Here is an 18763-nt window from a genome sequence, read left to right on the forward strand (position 1 = left end):
TCTTGGACCAACTAATAAAAACAGCGTAATGACGGTATGTAAACTTTTTTCCCTTTTGTACAAAAGTTGAGTCATGCTGAAATTCACTGACCAATGGGATTGGAGCTGTTTCACTCTGTTATATCTATAAGATGTTTTTCCACAGTGAAAATGACACGTGTATATGGTTTTGTGGGTCTGTTTGCTGGGATGCTTTGCTGCTACGAGAGCTTCAGGCCAATGCGTTTTTGTTTTTGTCGTCACAATGCGTTTCTGCAGCGTGAGTTTGGTGGCTTGACGGAGTCAGACGTTCCACCAGTTTCAAACGTTAGCACAAGACAGCACTGTTTGTGATTGATCTGTTCTTTATTCATTTATTTCACATATTGCAAATGATATCTATAAATGGTGTTCAGTCAACACATGCACAAAACCACTTATTTTGTTATTCTACTTCATTTCATTTGATGGTTTTTTTTTCTTATTTTTTGTAAAAATAGCAGAGGAGTTTTTTTCCTGTCTGTCACCCCTCTTCTGTGATGTGGGAGGCACGTGCTGCCCTTAATAAAGAAGCTGCAGTGGCTGCCTCATTTATTTTTAGTTATTTTTTATTGGTTTTCACACATTACGACGCATGAACAACACCGGCGCCCGCCCGCCCACCCACTCCCCCCCCCCCCACACACACTGCACCTCCTCCAAACCCACCCCGCTACACCCCACTCTATACCCACACAAAATCACAGTCATGTCAAAAAAAAAATGCTCTTCCTGCTGACCAAATAGTGAGCGGAAATGAACATACCTGTCCAGTGTACATGGTCAGTTGGGCTGAAAAATGGGCAACACTGTTGAAATAAGATTATAAGATTGTGGGAGAGTGCCACCGTTAACACAACTAGCACTGTCACCTTTCTGGACTATCTTGAAATGTGAAAGAAAGAGCTGGTTCTCTTTTAATAGCACTTTCCAGTATCATTTGAAACACCTAATGAATTAACCTTCAGATCATAACAAGTTGTTCTGGCACGAAAAAAAAAAAACATAAATGTCATCTCGTTTCATATAGGGGAAAAATGCAAGAAACATATTCCACACACAGCCGTTGTCTCGCCAGATTTCTCTCGTACATTTTTTAATGTGCCATGAAGTGAATGCCATTGTTTCGAGATTGATCAGCAGATTTCTGCGTTTATTCTACGCTAGCTCGTGTTGTGAGTGGAGACTCTTGTTGGTGTGCACAATCTTTGGTTGCATCACAAACGGAAGTGGCGGACGCATGCTCGCTCGCACGCTGAACGGATGAGAGTCTCTGGACTGATCACAGCGGGACTGAAATCTGCATGGGGCTAATGTGAAGGTGTTCATCGTTAATACATCAAGTGAACAATCATGCCAGCGAGCGCGGACACACAAAACAAGGAAGTGCTTACCTTTGGTTTAACCATGGTCCGACAGTGAGTATCGCCTATTGCGTAATCTTGTATTCTGTGTGCTTTCTGTGGTCCGCAGTTGGTGGGGTTTCAAGTTTCCTTGGGTGTCCTGTCCGAATCGTGGGCAAGTCAAGGGCAACAAGGCAATGCATTTAAATGAAACGTGTATACACTTGCGTTTAAACGGCGAGTAGGCAAACGTGAGTGTTTTTTTGCAAGCTGTTCCATTACACTTCTGAATAAACGCGGGGCTTTCTGGAATATTTGTGGGGATAACATTTGCAAACTGGCAACAGCGACCGGTTATTGTACGTGATTCTGCTAGGGGTTGCTCTGGCTAATGTTACATTTCGCCTTTGGAGTGTATTCATTCACACAGGTAAAAAACACTGCAGTCTATCATTGCAGTATCCTGCCTTTGCCGGTGTGGATGTAATACCACGTGAGCCACGCCCACTTACATAGTCAGGGAAGCGTCTGTAACCACAGCGCCGCTCCCTGTCCTGCGATTTCCACGCCAAATATGGACTGAATATCCATGCATGTGCATTAAAAATGTGATGTGAAAACGCCTTTCAGCGTTTTAAAGCCATCTGCGCTAAAATGTGATTTTAGGGTCAAAATGATGAATATCATGGTCGATGGGCATAAAACGTCTAATAGCTCCCCTTTTGCTTTTCTAGTGGGGAAACCCAGTACAACAAGGACAAACTGCTGCAAGGTAAATGCATTCTATGCTTATTTACACGATGTCCAGTGATGCCTGACATTCCATCCATCGCCATTGGCCGCTGCAGAGCGGAAGGGAGTGCAGTGTTCTGTATGCTAACACAGTAACTGAACACAGTCTTAATCAGGTATTCGGAGTAGTGACTGGTGGGCTACTGTGCCCCTCTTCCCCCCCCCCCCCCAGGTCAGGGAATAGACACCCCCTTGTCTGAGACCGGGCGGCAGCAGGCGGGGGCAGCCGGCCTGTACCTCCGGGACCTGAAGTTCACCAACGTGTTCGCCAGCAGCATGCTACGCGCTCGGCAGGTGGGTGCGTCTGCGTGCTGTGCCACAGACTCAGGCTCTGTGGCTGAAAGCGTGCTGTGTCTGGGTTCACCGGTGAGCGGTAGGCGATCCCGCGTCCGAACGGCGGCCATTTTGATGGACGCAGCCCGTTTCCCTGCTGTGTTTCAGACGGCTGACATCATCGTGAAGAGCAACGCTCACTGCTCGGGCCTGGAGATCGTTTTGGACCCCCTGCTGGTTGAGAGGGTGAGTTTGGGCTGTGTGAAGGGGTGAATCTGGGCTGTGTGTGAGGGATAGTTTTGGCCTGTGTGAGAGAGTTTGTGTGTGAGCTGTTTGCGTATGTGTGTAAGCGTGTGTGTGTGTGTGTGTGTATGTGTATGTGAATACTTCAAATAAAGATCTTAAATGGGTGTGTTACTCTCACTGAAGCTGAGCGGGTGTCATTTGGTGCAGAGTTTCGGGATTGCTGAAGGGGGGCCCGTGCAGTGCATGAAGGACATGGCCAAAGCGGCCGGACAGTCCTGTCCCGACTTCACCCCCCCACAGGGAGAGACCCCCGAGCAGGTGAGGCTCTGGGTGCTGCTCTGTGCCCTCACCTCTGCTCTCACCGCACGCACGCACCGCACCTCTGCTCGCTGTGACGAGTCAGTTCCATTTTAATGAAGTCACTCCGGGAATATTATGGCTGTTTTCTTTATTCATGTGTTTCATTTTAATTTATTTCCTGGATTGACTGAATTAGGATGGATCAGTCACCAACCAGGCTGTTAGCTAGTGTTCCTTTTGGTGCACATTCAACCTGTATTACTGCACAGTGCCTGTGTTTCAGTGTTTACACAGTCTATGGGCACAGCCTGTGTCAGCAGAAAATGGGGTACTGGTGCTCTGAACTTGTACATTTTCTACTTTTTACTTTATTGTACAGTGGGCTCTCACTTTAATGTGTGCTGCGAACCTCTCCATATGATGAAATGTGAGCACAGATACTGCAGACGGTATCCAAAAATAAAAACCCCTAGGTGGCAGCATTGGACCTGAATTCAAGTGTGTCTAGATAGAACATAATATACCAAATCTTTAAAGTTTTATTAGTGCATTCAATCCATAATGAATTCATGTGAAAGGGAGGGAGGGCATTATTGAGTCTGTTAAAGTGGAGGATGATAAGGTGGCTGGCAGAGAGAGGCAGGCTGGGAATTTCCCCAGGATAACGGGGCGGGGGGGGTGGGGTACTCTGGCATGTCTTGCCCAAAGACGTCATCATACTGAACAGGCATTAAGTCCTACACACACACACACACACACACACACACACGCACACACAGTTCTTTAACCTGCAGCCATTGGCTCTGAGTGTGTTTGTGCGTATGCTTCGCCCAGGTGAGAGAGCGAATCAGAGGCTTCTTGAAGTCCATGTTCCAGCGAATGGTGGCCGACCACTGCGGCGACGGACAGCCGGAGCCCGGGGAGAGAATCCGGGCGCCGCCCGACGGAGACGAGCCCCCTGCCGGTCGCCCCGACGACGGGGTCCGCGGCCTGGCCGCCCACGCGCTGGTGGTGGGGCACGGGGCGTACCTGCGCGTGGCGGTGCGCCACCTGGTGGAGGAGCTGCAGAGCTCGGTGCCCTGCGGCCTCAAGCCGTCCCACCTGTTCTCCTCCTGGCCCAACACGGGCATGTCCCGCTTCGTCCTCACCCTGCGCCGCGGGGAGGGGGGGGGCGGGCCGGCGCCCGCCGACGTCCGCTGCGTCTTCGTCAACCGCAAGGACCACCTGAAAAGCATGAGTGAGAGAGGGAGAGGAAGCGTGGAGGACGCAGCCCTGTGAGCCACAGGGCTGCCCTTCTGAGTATTACTATTCCTTATTTATTCATTCATTCATGCGCTCGTTTATTTACGTGTTTATTTATTTCACCTGTGCCTATATCCGGGTGAATTAGCACATTAGACCTTTGGAAATACAAGTGCAATACAGGGTACTGGTGCAGGACTGTGAGGTAAGAATTCAGTAACGGTGTCGATGCGCAAATGTGACACGCGCAAGGTTCGGCTTGCCCCTTTGGCCGAGCTGCGATTGGACAGGACGTTCGCTGATCCTTTTGCGGGATCGGACATTCCAAACAAGCAAACAGTCAGTGGACGTCCTGTCCGGTCACAGCGGGGAGGGAATTTCCAGAGCTGCTGAACAGCAATAACGTGTGATTGGCCGAAAACCGGTCAATCCCGTCATGTGACCTCTTATTCTTTAAAATGATCTTTAGTCCTTATGTCCTGCCGCAAGCCCGTAGTGTTACTGAATACTGAACTCATCTGCTGGCAGTAAATATTAATTTTAGTACTGATATTAGTGGCAATATTAAAATTAATGTCTGTTGAACAGGGTTATAAAGCGCTTTTTAAGGAATATCCAGGTGTAGGTATAAAATGCTGTGTGTTTTAGTGACTGATTGAATGTAGAGTTTAGCTTCACAATGGGCCAATGTCAGTGTCTTCCTAACACTGGTTGGATAACGGATACTCATTACCTCATGCTTATTAAGCAAACTTTGGTCAGCCCCATTGGAGTACTTTACGGTATGTGCTGCCCCTATTGTAGTATTTATTTACTGAGTTGATTCCCTTTTCCTGAGAAGACCACCATGGACACGGTTTACATGTGATCATCTGGGTATTGGCTGGAGCACTTTGGGCTGAGTACTGGTGGAATCTGGCCATGCAAGTGACTCACTCACTGTCTCTCGGTCCCAAGTCTCTTACAACTGAAGGCTGCTGGGGAAATGCCTCATTAAACCAGGAGGGATAGAGGCGGTCATGATGGCGTCCATTTTATATGCCATAGTTTTCTGAAGGACAGGGTGTTGTGTGTGGTTTTTGTTCTGTCATTGATAATTTAGGAACATAAACAGTTTTTTTGTTTGTTTGTTGTTTTGTTTCCTGGCATGGTGTACTGAGTGTCATACTTAGTAAAGCTATTCTGCAACACGCACAGTGAATTAAATGAGCTTGAAGGAGCATTTGTTCTGCTTTGAGTGCGTCAATGTCTGAAGTCTCGTGGTCACATTCTGGTATCGAATGCATTTGCGACGGACATTTGGATATTTATTGGGAAATATTTTGAAATATTCTGCACCCTAGCGGTCACAACGTTATTACAACAGTCAGTGAAACTATTTTTAAAAAATGTTATGTGCATCTGGTTCCATCCCTGAACATGCAAAACTCTCCAGCATTTCTTCATTAAGAAAACACCAGCATCTTATTTTGAAAAGCATTTATTAGAAACAACACAAATCTCACAAATGGTCTGGCCATACTCTCACTGTACACTAGTCCAGACCACCTGGAACGATTTGCTGTGTCTTATGGTCAACACAATGGCAAATGCAACAATATGTAACTACAAGTTCAAATATTGCAATTCTTTCATGCTGGGGAAAAAACGCATGGCTAGTAGTCACTTTGATATCAATCGACCTTCTGTTATGCAGCCTTTGTGACTGTTTAAAGTTTAACCTGAAGGTAGTTATGGGGGAAAGGACAGAAGCGTGTAAGTTCAACATTTTTGCTTTCCATCTGGAGGGGGGTTAGTGGGGGAGGAGGTAAACCATTACACAGTTTTTTTTTTTCATACATCAGTACACCATTTCGTTTCTTTGCCATTCCCGAAGGAGCTTTGTCCTGGAAAGAGACTGTGACAGAGTCTGATTGGGTCCGGCACACCGTTGCCATTATGACATCACGACGATTCCTTCATCCTTTCTCTTAGCTCACTGGTCGATATTAAGTTCCTCTGACAGGACTTTAATCCCTGAATTTGGGATGGAACACAGTAAAAAAAAAAGAACGACCGTGTCCTGCTCCTGCAGTGCAAATATATCAAAGTGCACAGGGGCCAGGGGGCCTTGCACAACCCCGTCCCACCGGGGCACGTGCTTCTTCGTGGGAAATGCGGCTTTTTGCAAACAAAAAAAACTTCCCCCTTCCCTCTGCTGGGCCTGCCCCACGCCGGGGCCAATGAGGGACAGGATTCTCCCTGGCTGGCCCCGCTGTGTGTTCTGAGGGTCACCAGCCGTCCCACGGAAGGGACCATTCCCTCAGGATGGGTCTACTTGATTCTCTCAGCCGTCTCAGTTTGTTAGAAGACACACAAAAGCTGAGGAGGAATCCGTGGACCAAGCAGATAATCTCTATTCTCAGATTGTGGAGTTTATGGGCTCAAACTCACCCTGCTCCTCTTGGCTTTAGATAGTTCGTGTCAGGTCTGACTCTACTGTAAGTTGAATGGCAGACAGAGTGTGGTTGCCAGGTACATAAATCCACCGTTTTGCAGAGATGCGGTCTGTAGGCTCCATCCCACGCTGTTCAGCTTTGAGTCTTCCTTCCAAGGCCACAAGCAGGAAGTACAGTGCCCGTCATCGTAGACCCCCGAACCCCGTAGGAGCTACGCTTGTTCCTCCTCCCCCGCGGCTGTCCTCTTTTTGGTCAGGGCCTTATCTGTCCCCACGCTGCGGGGGCTCCCCGGGCCCTCGGGGGGCTGCACCACGTTGAAGGGGTCGTCGGAGGTGGAGGTGATGGTCTCTTTCGAAATGGCGTGACTCTGCTCCGTCTCCGGCTCCTGCGTCTGCTCCTGCGTCTGCTCCTCCTTCTGCTCCTCCTTCTGCTCCTCCTTCTGGCCGTGGGAGCACCTCCCCCTCTGGCCGTGGAGGCACAGCGGGTCGGAGGAGTCCACCTCCTGGTTCCTCCTCCTCCTCCTCTTGCGCTGCTGCCTTTCTGAAGGTGTGCCGTCTCTCTTCGGAGGGAAGAGGGAGGGGTCTGGGGGGCCTTGTCCCGAAACGTCCGGGACCTCTGCCCCCTCTAGGCTAAGCTGCAGTCCGCCCCTGCGGGACAGGGTGGGGCGATGGAGAAAGGGACTGCCATCCCTGCCAAATGCCTGCAGACAGAAGAGCACAGAGTCGTCTATGAAACACAGTTAAACATCCAGTGCTCATTAAACTCTCACAGAGTACATAGCTGTCCAACAGGGGCTTAAGTGAACACAGCATATTTAAATTGTGTGAGGTCCACAAACGCTATCAGTAATCAGTCATGTTTATGATGTGAAAAAGCGCATTTCTGACAACGACACTCTGGTATTGACTTGGTTAAATACGCATGTGACAAATTCTGTTCATATAGAGAGAAAGTAGTTTGAGTCAAAGAGAACAGAACGTAGGCTGTCTCCCTTGTTGCCGAAAAGCAGATGAAAAGCTGACGTGCATGTGGTCTTAACGTGCTCAGTAAACTCGCGTCACATTTGGGTCCAGATTCAAAACCAACTGTCCTTGGACTTTGAGTAAAAATTTTTAACTAGTGTAGCCTTCAGTGAAATTGTATATAACATGAGTTTGATGGTCATTTTAATGAGTGAAAAATGTTCTACAGGAAATGGGGGGGAGGGTGTAAAATTGTACACTACTCAAAATTTAGGACAAAGGTGTACTTACAGAGCTGAGACCGTTTCTGTTGCTCGTTGTTCTCCTAACCTGGCTGTCAGACGCTGTTTCCAGGTGGACGCGGTCTGTGTCCGAGGACGTCAGCGGGGGCTGCTGGATTAGGGACGGGCGCACGGGCCCCAGCCCCAGGAGGGCAGCCAGGAGGAGCGCGGGGAAAGAGGAGCTCGCCTTCGGGCCGGCCGCCGCGGCGTTCAACACCACCATCCTCCTCCACAACCCGTTGAAAAAAATAAAATAAATAAATAAATCTTCCAAAGAAAGTTTTTTTTATCCAAAAGGAATCGACCAAAGGAGCCAAAGTATCCAGGCGAGTCTGTTATTATTTTCCCCGGGTAAAAAGTCTCACATATTTATGGTTCCGCGCCGCTCGTGGTTAGCCCGTTGCCGCGTCCTGCGTAGCCTGCCGTACGCGGAGCAGGAGTGCACCGGGCGGACCCGGGGAAGCAGAGGCACCGGGGAGAGCCATGTCAGCCGACCTGCCGCTCTGTTTACTCTCAAGGCAGTTGGCCAATTTTGCACATAGTGGCGGTCTGTTGAGTCATCCGGAGTTTCGAAAATGACCTCACTCTTTCCATGTTTCCGCTGCACTGTAGCCCGACAACAAGTCAAACTGCGCCCGGCGACCCGGCGGGGGGAAAAACTTGCGTAAAAACGTACATTTTAACACTGAGGTCATGTAATTAATGGAAGGTTCCGCCGAATTTCGCCCTTGCGTCACGGCCATCATTGCCTCATACCTCATTTCTAAGAGATGAGATGTTTGGATCAATGGCCCAACCGCAGTTTGTGTTAACAGGCTGTGGAAGATCAGAACTCTAAACAGCCTACCAACACAAGGCCCTGAGTTTGGGGCGCTAGGAGCGTTGGATTGCTTTCTTCACAGGCATCACGCCGACAAAATATGTAAGGGGAGGCACATGAAAAAATAATGAGAGGGGGTGTGGGTGTACACCAGAACTCTGAACACATTTATCTGTGATCAGCCGTGTATTCTATCTCCAAAACAGGATAAAGAACAAACTCTATGTGCACTGTCTTGTCATGGATTTGCCCTTCATGAATAAAATATAGCGCATAGGCTGCTTGATGTCAGTTGGTGCCTCATGTCTCTGAGCCTGTTTGTGCTTGGATACGTCACACCCCGAATCCTGAGGAGCCCTCAAAAATGAGACCGTAAATTTAACAGGCAGTGCAAAATACAAGAAATTTCTCTACAACACCTTTTTGTTTCTTAAACTGTTATTTAATCCAGTTTTAACAAGTCAACAATGTAATTACGCAAAAATACATTTGATTTGATTTAAAACATTATGGATTTTGTTCAGGGTCAGTATTTCTGGGCTTCTCTGTTAAAACCCTTTTGTGCTTGGGTATAACAGTTCATCAAAACCCGTTCTACTGTAAGTGCCTTAATTCTTCCGAGGAGATTCCCTCAGAAACAGGTCACAGACTCTTTGCTCTGAAATTAATCTGGGTACAGTGGCGCAAATGCATTTCCTAATTGCACACCATGGAGATTCTGTATCAGTTCACTTCATGATCCCAGGTTGTGGGCCTGTCCATGACCATAAAAACTACATTACCCATAAGCATACGGGAAAGGCACGGTTAATTAGATGCTTTTTCACTGCCACGGTGAGAGGAGGGTGAACTGTGTCCACTGAGCCACGTTCTGCTAGCCGCTGCGTCTTTTTTATTCAGTAGTACACCAGTGGTCATCTTCTCCTATGCATCTGTGGCTCAGGTGTGCAAGCATTCCTTTTTTAACCTGCAGGCACTGAAAAGTGATGTGAGTTAGGGTATCTTATTAGTCAGTTAAAATAACATTACAAAAACCGCTACTGGAGGAGGTGTTTGTGTGTCTCTCTGCCTCTCTCTGCTCTTTGGATTGAGGCCTTCCCAGTGTGTTCCTGGCCCAGTTTGATCTTTGGCTTTTGGTCTTGTGAGATGAAGCCGCCACCCTTAGCGCTGCCTCAGCTGCAGGCACAGCAGGCGGGTTTGGGGGCGCAGTCCGGGGTGCAGCAGGGCTCCAGGGCGGGGTCGATCCCTTTCCCCACCTGGCTCTCCCCGAACACCATGCCCGCCTCGAACTCCGCCTTCGCGGACTGGATCATCTGGAGCACGGCCTGGGACTCGGGGTGCTCGGGCGTGGCCAGGTTGTAGTTCTCGGAGGGGTCGGCCTCCAGGTCGAAGAGCAGCGGCGGGTCGTGGTGCTTGAGGAAGGCAACCATGTGACAGTCCTGGTCTGGGGTCGTGTCACTGTGAGCAGCCCCTGGAACAGCACAAAGAAGCAAGACTGAGCCAGGAGAGACCACATACACAAACAATCCTGACACCCAGCAAATGAACTGAGAGCCACATTCAGCAGGCCCACCAGATACTTAGAAACTGCATTTCTTACAATTTAAAGTTCCTTCTCCCAATTTGATTTGTCTTCTGAGAAGTCATCAAGGGCCTTGACCAAGTACAATATTGTAGTAATGGATGCCCTGTGCTGTAATGTATCACCCTGAGCATCTGTATTTAAGAAGCACGGAGGACAGAAGGAGTGGAGGATCTGGTGAGCCTATAGAATCTGTGGTAACAGATTCCCGATTGTGATGTCATACATGCAACATAGTAACACTGCATATCACATCTGTGCACCATTTAAAGAAACACTTGGGATTTGGAAAACCTAATGAAAATATCAATCGTGACCCACGTGAAAGTGCCAGTGTGACCCCCTCACAGGGTGAAGAGCTCACCTCTGGTGTAGTAGTGAGCCTTATATTTCCCCACCCGGACTGCAAAGAGTCCGTACTTCTCGCTGGGGTCTGTCGGGTAGTAGAACATGGCCTTTCTCTTACTCTGAAACAAAGGAAACATGGCACAAGCACTTGTCAATACACTGCTCTTTTTTTGGCTGTGAATTGCCGTCCTTCACCATGGAAGTAAATGTTTTTTTAACCGATTTTAATTGGACGTATTAACTTTATTTAAACACCACCCTAGAACATCTGGCACCTGCTCTTTGACCAATATTGATTTTTACTGTTAAACTTATTACAAATGCATATCTGGATGCATGCTATACAATGCCTGTAGTTGAACTCACATAACAACTGTAATACCGTGTTAATTACAACCGATCAAAATCTAACAAACCCATCGAAGAAACAGGCTGCTTTTGATCTTACAAACGGGCACTGCTTACCAGTCCATGACTAAATAAGATATCTCTCATGTCAACCCCGTCCAGTTGCACACTGGGTAGTTTTGCCCCTGCCATTGCCGCGACGGTCGGCAAAATGTCCAGGGTGCTGGCTAGCTCATGGGTGACCCCTGAAGGACAGGAGAGGAACTCAGATAAACACTGCAAGGCTATGTTCATCTTTGCTAAATGTTGTTACTAACACAAACCATACAAAAGCAGAGAATAATTTCTGAGAACTGGTGAAAATGGATACTTTCTCTTAAATTCTCAGTAACGTGCAGTCAGTTTTCCAGTGTGTAAAGGGTTGGAGTATCTCAAACATTAAAAAAGGAAATAGAGCCTTGTGCACAGCACGTTTTCCTCAGGTTCACTCCTTGAGTGTGCGATACAAAAATGAGCAGCTATTTTCGGCCTTTGGGTTTGATCTGAGTCTGAAGTATGAGCTTGTGCAGCCAGCACTCCCGTGCTGTGTGCTGCTATCCCAGGTGAACAGGCCGGAGGACGTACCTGGCCTGATTCTCCCGGGCCAGTGCGCGATCGCAGGCTCCCGCATGCCCCCGTCATATGTGGTCCCCTTCCCGCACTTCAGCAGTCCGGAGTTCCCCCCCCGGGCCCTGCGCATGAGCTCCGGCCTGGCAGGGGAGACACAGAAAGGAGGCTCACTGGTTGGCATGGCGACACCCTGTGGCCCACTGGACATTTTACTGGAGCATCTCCAGCTGTGCATCTTCTCCAGGGCCCATTTTTAAACAGTCAAAAAACCTACAACTGTCCTCCAGTGTGATGTACATTAAAAATAATAACTGTAAGCAAAACCACAAGTTTTCAAAGCAAAACTCGAAATGCACTGCTGTTCCCAACAGGCACAGAGCTAAGGATGCCTGGAGCCCCATCCGGAGGTGTTGTAGGTGAGTGGCGGGGACACACTAACCCGTTGTCAGCGGTGAAGAAGACGAAGGTGTTGTTGTAGACGCCGTTCTTATGCAGGGCCTGAATAAGGTTCCCCACCGTGTTGTCGAACTCCATCAGGGCGTCCCCAAACGGACCCCTGGGGGACTTCCCCGCGGCCCCCTTTCCTGCATACTGGGGGTAGTGGGTGTGCTGTAGGGACAGGAGCTCCACGTCAGTTTCCAAACCACATGCACTTGGACTACATGAAAAAATACACAGCTAATGACCTACTTATGGTCTTCAGTCAAGACTTTGATTAGCTGAATCAAGCGTTTAAGTGCTGGACTATGAAAAAACCTACACCCATAAGAGCCGTTTAGCTCTAGGGACCTGCCCCCTGGTACCAACAGGCTCTTCAATTGCTCTTTAATTGTATACTGTAAGTGGAGGAGTTCCTTTGACTGCTTACCAGTGATTACTGCAGTTAGAATGCCTACAGTGACAACCTGTGGATAAGGACCGAAACGCAGGCTAAATGTTTCCCAGGTTAACGTGTTCAGGGAGAAACTCATGCTCGTAATGTGAGGTCCCACCCTTCGCAGCAGTGGGCGGAAAAACCAGCAACGAAACTGGACAACCGCGTATGCCGACGGGCTCTGCGCACAAACCCACATGCGAGGGGTAGTAGAGGAAGAAGGGCTGGTTCCTGCGGGCGGACGACGAGACGAACGCCGTGGCGAAGTCGCTGTAAGCCGTCTCCAGGTCGGGGAAGCTGACTGGCTGCCGCTTGATGGTCTCGTTAGCCACCAGCGGCACCGTCACCACGCCAACGTCGCAGAACCCGAAACACTTAATGTCCGGGGGAAAGCAGGTCAGGTTCTGGCAGGGCCCCTACACAGGCAACGATAAGAGAATGGCACCGTCACTTCTACAATATGCGTCATGTGAGAACAAAGTAATGGGGAGGCGTATATGCTTATCTATGACCTTTGCACATGTAGCCAGTGCTTGGGTGCACTCAAGGTGAACACAAGAATGGCCCTGACAGTAAAACTCACTCCTGAAGCCTACCTGGTCGTGAGAGTAAGGAATCCCCAGGTAGTGGTCGAACCCCTGGCGGGTTGGGAGGAACTTTCTATCGGGGCCCACCCCAAGGTGCCATTTGCCAACAATGGCCGTGGCATACCCCAGCGGCTTCAGGACCTCTGCTATGGTGGTCTCGTTTAAGGGGAGGCCACCCCTCGAGCCGGGGTAGAAGACCCCCGGATACACTCCCGAGCGAGTCTGGTAGCGCCCGGTGAGAAGCGCTGCTCTGTGAACACAAAATTCACAGATTGAAATGAAATGCAATGGGTTTTAGTGACATTTCCTCTAAGAATTACGCACGTTATAGCTATGCGTAATTGAGAATGGAAACGTGACATTTCCAAAAAAAAAAAAGTTCCTGAGATGTGGGACTTGTTGATTTGCACTCATAAGACAATGTTATATTAAGAATAAAACGGACAGATGCAGATTTTAGGTAGGTACGTGCTGTGTAATTTAACTTTTATCATCACTGTAATTAGTTCACTCCAGCAGTAAATAGATCATAAGCAAAACGAACCACGTATTCTGCAATAAATTGGAATATGTAGTATTTAATAAACATTAAGGAATGTTTTTTTTCTTTCTCCAATACTGAATAAAACGTAAGGCATTCACAAATACAGGGTAGCCTCACAGAAACTGTTTTTGTTGACGGATACAGCAGAGAAATCTCAATACCTGGAAGGACTGCAAACGGGACTGGTAGCGTAAAAGTCTGTAAAACGAAGCCCCTCGGCAGCTAATTTGTCCAGGTTGGGAGTAAGTGAACTCGGGTGTCCGTAAGAGCCCAAATCGCCGAACCCCAAGTCATCCGCGAAGAGAAGAATGAAATTTGGCAGCTGAGAACCCAGTGACTCCGGTGCGAGGAGAATCACCGAAATAAAATTAACGATTTTTAAATAATTCATCACTGGAATAAAAAAAACTGGCGGCATGGAAAGAAATAGTAACTTGACAAAAACAGGAAAATGTCATTTCCTTATTTCCATATTGTCCTGGCTAGATAGATTGTACAGTAGCCATTCGGAAAGTGACGATTGCTAGCTTTTTATCTACGCGAGAGAGGTTTATTTTCACAGGCAGCAATGCAAATAAGGATTTCTTTATGTCTGTCTTCGCAGATCATCGGTATTTCTAATTATAATTTATCTCAAACACCTGCTAAGCGTTCCAGTACTAGATGGATGAAACGATCGTACAAAACGATACAAGTTAAGTGCCTGTATCACATGACAGCAGTGCAAATGTCACCTGATACACTGCTACACGTCACGCCACTGTTCCATGATTTCTGGGAAATGATGTTCGTTCTCTGTGCTCTGTGTTCAGTGTGTGTGTGGTGTGTCTGTGTGTGTGGTCTTTGTGGTATGTGTGCATACTTGTGTGTGTTATTTGGGATCAGCAGACAAGGCATTATCTCTTAGGTGACAGGCAGAGCCACTGAATGCGTACATTCATCGTAACGCTGACCCAGTTTTGTGTTGTATTTTGTAGATAATAAATGTGAGCCTTCTCCTTTCAGAAATGAAAAGATGTGCAGCCAGAATGGCCCTCTTTCTTACCCCTGTAGTGTCTCTTCAGCTGAAACGGGTGAAGCAGGGATAAGGTAGGCAATGGTGATGTAAACCACAGAAAGAATAAAATACTGTGCATTGTGTGCCATTGCTGTATGGGATTAATTTTATTTATTTACTTATTTTTTGCATTATACCATTATATCATGCCAGTGGGAAGTTTATTTATTTATTTTGTAAAGAGGCTGCATAAGAAGAATGAGCTCGGCTGTGTCGCCTCAGTATCTGGAGCAAACCTCTGTGTCGTCGGGTCTTTTGGAAACGGTGCGGTGAATAGATCGTGTGCCTGTGTGCTGATCTACGGCTCGCTGTACAGGAGGACTCCGGGAGCCTCTCCACGAGGAGCCGCGTGTGACGCTGTGAGAACAGGTGACTGGAGAGAATATTGATCACCGATCATCATTTTCCCGAAGCATTGTGCCTGACAAGGCTGGGATGAATCATTTAGGCGGGAGCGGGTAAGGAAGAGGAGCAGTAAACAGCCCGCTCCGACGAAGGGCCCGGTGAATTATTCATCGGCGCCGTTAGGTCCGTGGGCCGCCAGATTTGTGCCCCATCCTCGCGCACGGTGGCTTCGGATATTTGGACATCGACGAGCCGCCTGCGTCCCCGTTTCAGAAACCGCGAGCCCTGATAGTAGAGAGAAGTTAGAGCCCTGAAGGCAAGGCTCAGCAAGGGAGGAACCCCCCCTCCCCCCCTTAAATGTTGATTGGCTTCTTGATCAAACTCATCCCAAACTCTGGTCCCCCCCATGAATTTACAGCAGGGGTCTGATGCTGTATTCCCAGGGGGCTGCAGTGCCTCTGGGTTTTTGTGGTTTTCTTTCAATCAGCTGCCAGTTGTCGCCTTGGGAACAAGGTGTTTGGATTCCTCAGCCAATCGATGACTCAAATGAACCACTGGTGCTGAGAAGCAGCAGCAGACACTGTGGGCCTCCAAGACACCTGTGATTTACATGAACCAAAAATCTGAATATTTATCTTACAGCAAATACTCATTTGGGTGACTGTGGTAAAAAAGAAAAAGAAAAACTGAAGTGCAATGTAGTCACAAAGTGAAGGTGCTGGCAGAATTGCTTTCCAGTGTAATTCGCAATGACACTTTTTCAGTATCATTCATAGGGAATTTGCATTTAAATGAGAAATAACACTAGATTGCAAAATAGATCTGATGCGCTAGGCATCGCCTAATATGTGCCACCGCAGTTCTTGGATATTAATCCAAATCCTCCGTTTGTCCTCACATGCATGCCCCTGGGAAACCTTTGCCGGTGTCCTCTGAGGGCACATATATTACTAACACTAGAGGGCGCCATAAGATCAAAGCAGAAATGCATGGAAGCAGTTAAAGCCTGGTTCCATTCATAGAAATTCTAGGCGGTATCTGATCCGTAAATGATTGATGCTCTATACTTGTGAAATGTATATAAGGTATTTTGTCATGAAATTACCAAGCTCTTCTCATAGATTTGTCTGTACAGAGAGACAGTATTTGCAATATCAACTGATCTAACTGTGGGCAATTTCACTTTTCAAACTACAACTGGAATCTCTTAAAATAGACATGAAGTGGTGAGTAAATACATCATAATTGCAAAAGGATATGCATAACTTAGTTTAAGTACACCCCTGTCAGATCACATAAAGGATTAATGTGTAGAGTTAAGGCTGAGGGTAGGGGTCACACTGTATTACTTGTGAAATTACAGGAACAAATGAAACAGAGACGTATAGATAATAGATAATAGTTATACATTACCTACATAGCAATTACAGCATGATTTCACCAGAGACTCCCAGTTCAGATTTTACTGTCAATCTGGATATGGAGATGAGTAGGGCAATGAGTACTGTTCTCGTGAGAGGGAACAGAGAGACCTGAGAGGTCTTTTTTAAGGATACAGCAGCAGAATTGCCTTCCCAGAGGCACTAATCTTTGCAGCAGAGGGCAGGCTGAAACAGAGGTGTCCTATCGGCTGCTCTCTGAGTAACTTAATTACGGAGTCCTTAATCTTAGCCTCGCGAGTCCCCGGGCAAAGACAGGAGGCTCCGTTAATGATGCCTTCAGAATCTGCTTTCCCAGCTGTGCTGCCGCCTCTGAAAGTCACTTTCTCTCCCTGTAACACTCCCTAACACTCTGTCCCACTCCCTAACACACTCTACCACTCCCTAACACTCTGTCCCACTCCCTAACACACTCCACCGCTCCCTAACACTCTGTACCTCTGCCTAACACTCTGTATCACTCCCTAACACTCTGTTCCAGTCCCTATCACTCTACCACTCCTACACTCTACAACTCCTTCACTTATCCTCCCAGCAGTGAGATCATCCCTAACCCTCTAGCACTGTAGGGCTCTGTACTCCCAAAATGACTCTGTACACAGACAGTCTGCATCTCAGTGTGGTCCCACTCCTGAAGTCACTTCCTGCCGTACACCTGCCGCCTAACACCTGTCCCACTCCCAACCACTTACACTCCCTACACTCTGTTCCTCTACACCTCCGACTCCCAACTCACCGTACTCCCTAACCCTGTACACTCGCTAACATCTGTCACCCCCCTAACACTCTGTTCCAGTCCCTATCACTTACCACCTGCACCTGCAACTCTTCTTCCTTAGCTGGAGATATACACCTCTCTCAGATTAGGGCTCTATGTCGGCGTCTGTAACAGGAAGAGGGGAGTGTCGTCGGGGGGTGCTGAGGGCAGCGCACGTACCGCGGCAAACGAAGGTAGGTCACCTGCAGCGCTCGACCGTCACTCAGGAGCCTGCAGCCGGCGTCGCGGACGAGTAACACGGCCGCGACGACCGCGGCGCCTTAGTCTCGTCTCTTAATCGTCCGACTCCGCCGGCGGTGGCCTGAAGGCGAGCCTGACACGAGAGGATTACAAGGCGAACGTTCGGTTTACGGTTGGTTCATTTACGCCTGACGTGCGCCTAATGAGTTGTGACCTTCAGTTTTCCAGTTGCTTTGAAAAGCCACCTTCAGAGGCGTAAAAAGACAGAGGATTGCATTGTGTTTTTTGGTAGCATTTTTAAGCTCAGTTGCTACAAAAATGATCATGACAGGTCATCATTATCACATTGAGCACGATGCACATTATTATTGAGCATGAGAAGTGCTACGTGCCATTAACCAATTTTAGGCATGGCGTATTTAATTCATACTAAGTGCCTTCCTCAGAAGCTCTGAACCCATCAAGAATTCATCATTTTATCAAATCCCATAAACAGCAGGTGACATATTTAGTGTAAAGGTCAGGCTCTGTTCATCACACACCCCAGACCCCTGCCTCTGACCCGGAAGCCATTTTCTCTGAGTCATTAATAAAGCCAGGCTCACTGAATAGCCTCTTTACTTGTCAGAGGTACAGTGCCCACGATGATTTCTCTCTCTCCCTCCCAACGCCCCCCCCCCGCCCACACCCCAAAGCTGAAATGGCCCGCTTGTCAGGAGCGCAGATCAGGAGTAAGTGCTGGATCCAGCTACCTGGGAGAACTGGAGCGAGAGACCCGGTGAATGTTTTAAGAGGCGGTTTGGCGGAAACATGCGGTGTCACATCTGAATGGATTTGAATGGGGCTGTCAGATGCTAGCGGCTAACAGTTATGATCCATTAGCATTGCCGCCGGCTTTTATACACTTTCTGAGCAGCCTGCTCTCTGAAGACTTCTTTTTAGTTAAGTGTCATACGGCAAATATAGATTTCCACCAAAGCTGCTTAGTGTGAGAGGTAAGAATGCCTTAAGGGAACGTCAAAAGAAAGATCTGATATCTTGCTTTCAGTGCGACTTGCTTGATGAGCAGGGCTGACTTTCCACCACGTTCGGGAGTCACGTTCAGAGAACCCCGTTTGCTGCCATTTGCGGATTAGTGACAGTCGTTCTCATTCTCTCCTGTGTTACTGAGAGTGAACTGTAATTTCGGTTTAAAGTTTGGGGGGAGAAAGCATGTGTCCAGAATGGTACTGCAGGAGAGCCATCCTTCACAGTATACAAGTGCATTGAGACCAACTGCTTCCTTTGAATCCAGGTCCCAAGTGTACCGGAGGCTATGCTCGACAAGGCAGCTTGACCAATTCTAATTTTTGCGAAG

General features: G+C 48.1%; 3 protein-coding genes across 3 annotated transcripts; 1 reads left to right on the top strand and 2 right to left on the bottom strand.

Annotated features, from left to right (window-relative positions):
- Positions 1-1139: 1139 nt before the first annotated feature.
- LOC135245591 (fructose-2,6-bisphosphatase TIGAR B-like) lies at positions 1140-5434 on the top strand. The gene is made up of 6 exons (XM_064318711.1): positions 1140-1436; positions 2096-2133; positions 2326-2447; positions 2595-2672; positions 2880-2990; positions 3807-5434. The coding sequence occupies exons 1-6, from the start codon at positions 1372-1374 to the stop codon at positions 4248-4250; spliced, it is 858 nt and encodes a 285-aa protein (XP_064174781.1). The 5' UTR covers positions 1140-1371; the 3' UTR covers positions 4251-5434.
- Positions 5435-5678: 244 nt separating this feature from the next.
- Positions 5679-8993, bottom strand: LOC135245592 (fibroblast growth factor 23-like). The gene is made up of 2 exons (XM_064318712.1): positions 7906-8993; positions 5679-7352 (listed from the first exon to the last, which is right to left on the bottom strand). The coding sequence occupies exons 1-2, from the start codon at positions 8116-8118 to the stop codon at positions 6864-6866; spliced, it is 702 nt and encodes a 233-aa protein (XP_064174782.1). The 5' UTR covers positions 8119-8993; the 3' UTR covers positions 5679-6863.
- Positions 8994-9135: 142 nt separating this feature from the next.
- LOC135245590 (arylsulfatase A-like) lies at positions 9136-14321 on the bottom strand. The gene is made up of 8 exons (XM_064318710.1): positions 13769-14321; positions 13073-13313; positions 12674-12892; positions 12042-12211; positions 11618-11742; positions 11111-11238; positions 10662-10764; positions 9136-10186 (listed from the first exon to the last, which is right to left on the bottom strand). Exons 1-8 carry the CDS (start codon positions 14023-14025, stop codon positions 9888-9890), a joined length of 1542 nt encoding a protein of 513 aa, XP_064174780.1. The 5' UTR covers positions 14026-14321; the 3' UTR covers positions 9136-9887.
- Between the last annotated feature and the right edge of the window lie 4442 nt (positions 14322-18763).

The sequence above is a fragment of the Anguilla rostrata genome, chromosome 19 (genome assembly GCF_018555375.3).
Source record: "Anguilla rostrata isolate EN2019 chromosome 19, ASM1855537v3, whole genome shotgun sequence".
Lineage (NCBI taxonomy): Eukaryota > Metazoa > Chordata > Actinopteri > Anguilliformes > Anguillidae > Anguilla > Anguilla rostrata.

What these genes read in the sequence shown, in the direction of transcription:
- LOC135245591 (XM_064318711.1), top strand. Translation starts at nt 1,372, where the DNA reads ATGCCAGCGAGCGCGGACACACAAAACAAGGAAGTGCTTACCTTTGGT. An exon ending in GGTTTAACCATGGTCCGACA is followed by an intron (nt 1,437 to 2,095) that starts GTGAGTATCGCC and finishes TTGCTTTTCTAG; the next exon opens with TGGGGAAACCCAGTACAACA. An exon ending in ACCCCCTGCTGGTTGAGAGG is followed by an intron (nt 2,673 to 2,879) that starts GTGAGTTTGGGC and finishes CATTTGGTGCAG; the next exon opens with AGTTTCGGGATTGCTGAAGG.
- LOC135245592 (XM_064318712.1), bottom strand. Translation starts at nt 8,118, where the DNA reads ATGGTGGTGTTGAACGCCGCGGCGGCCGGCCCGAAGGCGAGCTCCTCT. An exon ending in ACAGAAACGGTCTCAGCTCT is followed by an intron (nt 7,353 to 7,905) that starts GTAAGTACACCT and finishes TTCTGTCTGCAG; the next exon opens with GCATTTGGCAGGGATGGCAG.
- LOC135245590 (XM_064318710.1), bottom strand. Translation starts at nt 14,025, where the DNA reads ATGCCGCCAGTTTTTTTTATTCCAGTGATGAATTATTTAAAAATCGTT. An exon ending in TTCCTTACTCTCACGACCAG is followed by an intron (nt 12,893 to 13,072) that starts GTAGGCTTCAGG and finishes TTGCCTGTGTAG; the next exon opens with GGGCCCTGCCAGAACCTGAC. An exon ending in TCTTATTTAGTCATGGACTG is followed by an intron (nt 10,765 to 11,110) that starts GTAAGCAGTGCC and finishes CCTTTGTTTCAG; the next exon opens with AGTAAGAGAAAGGCCATGTT.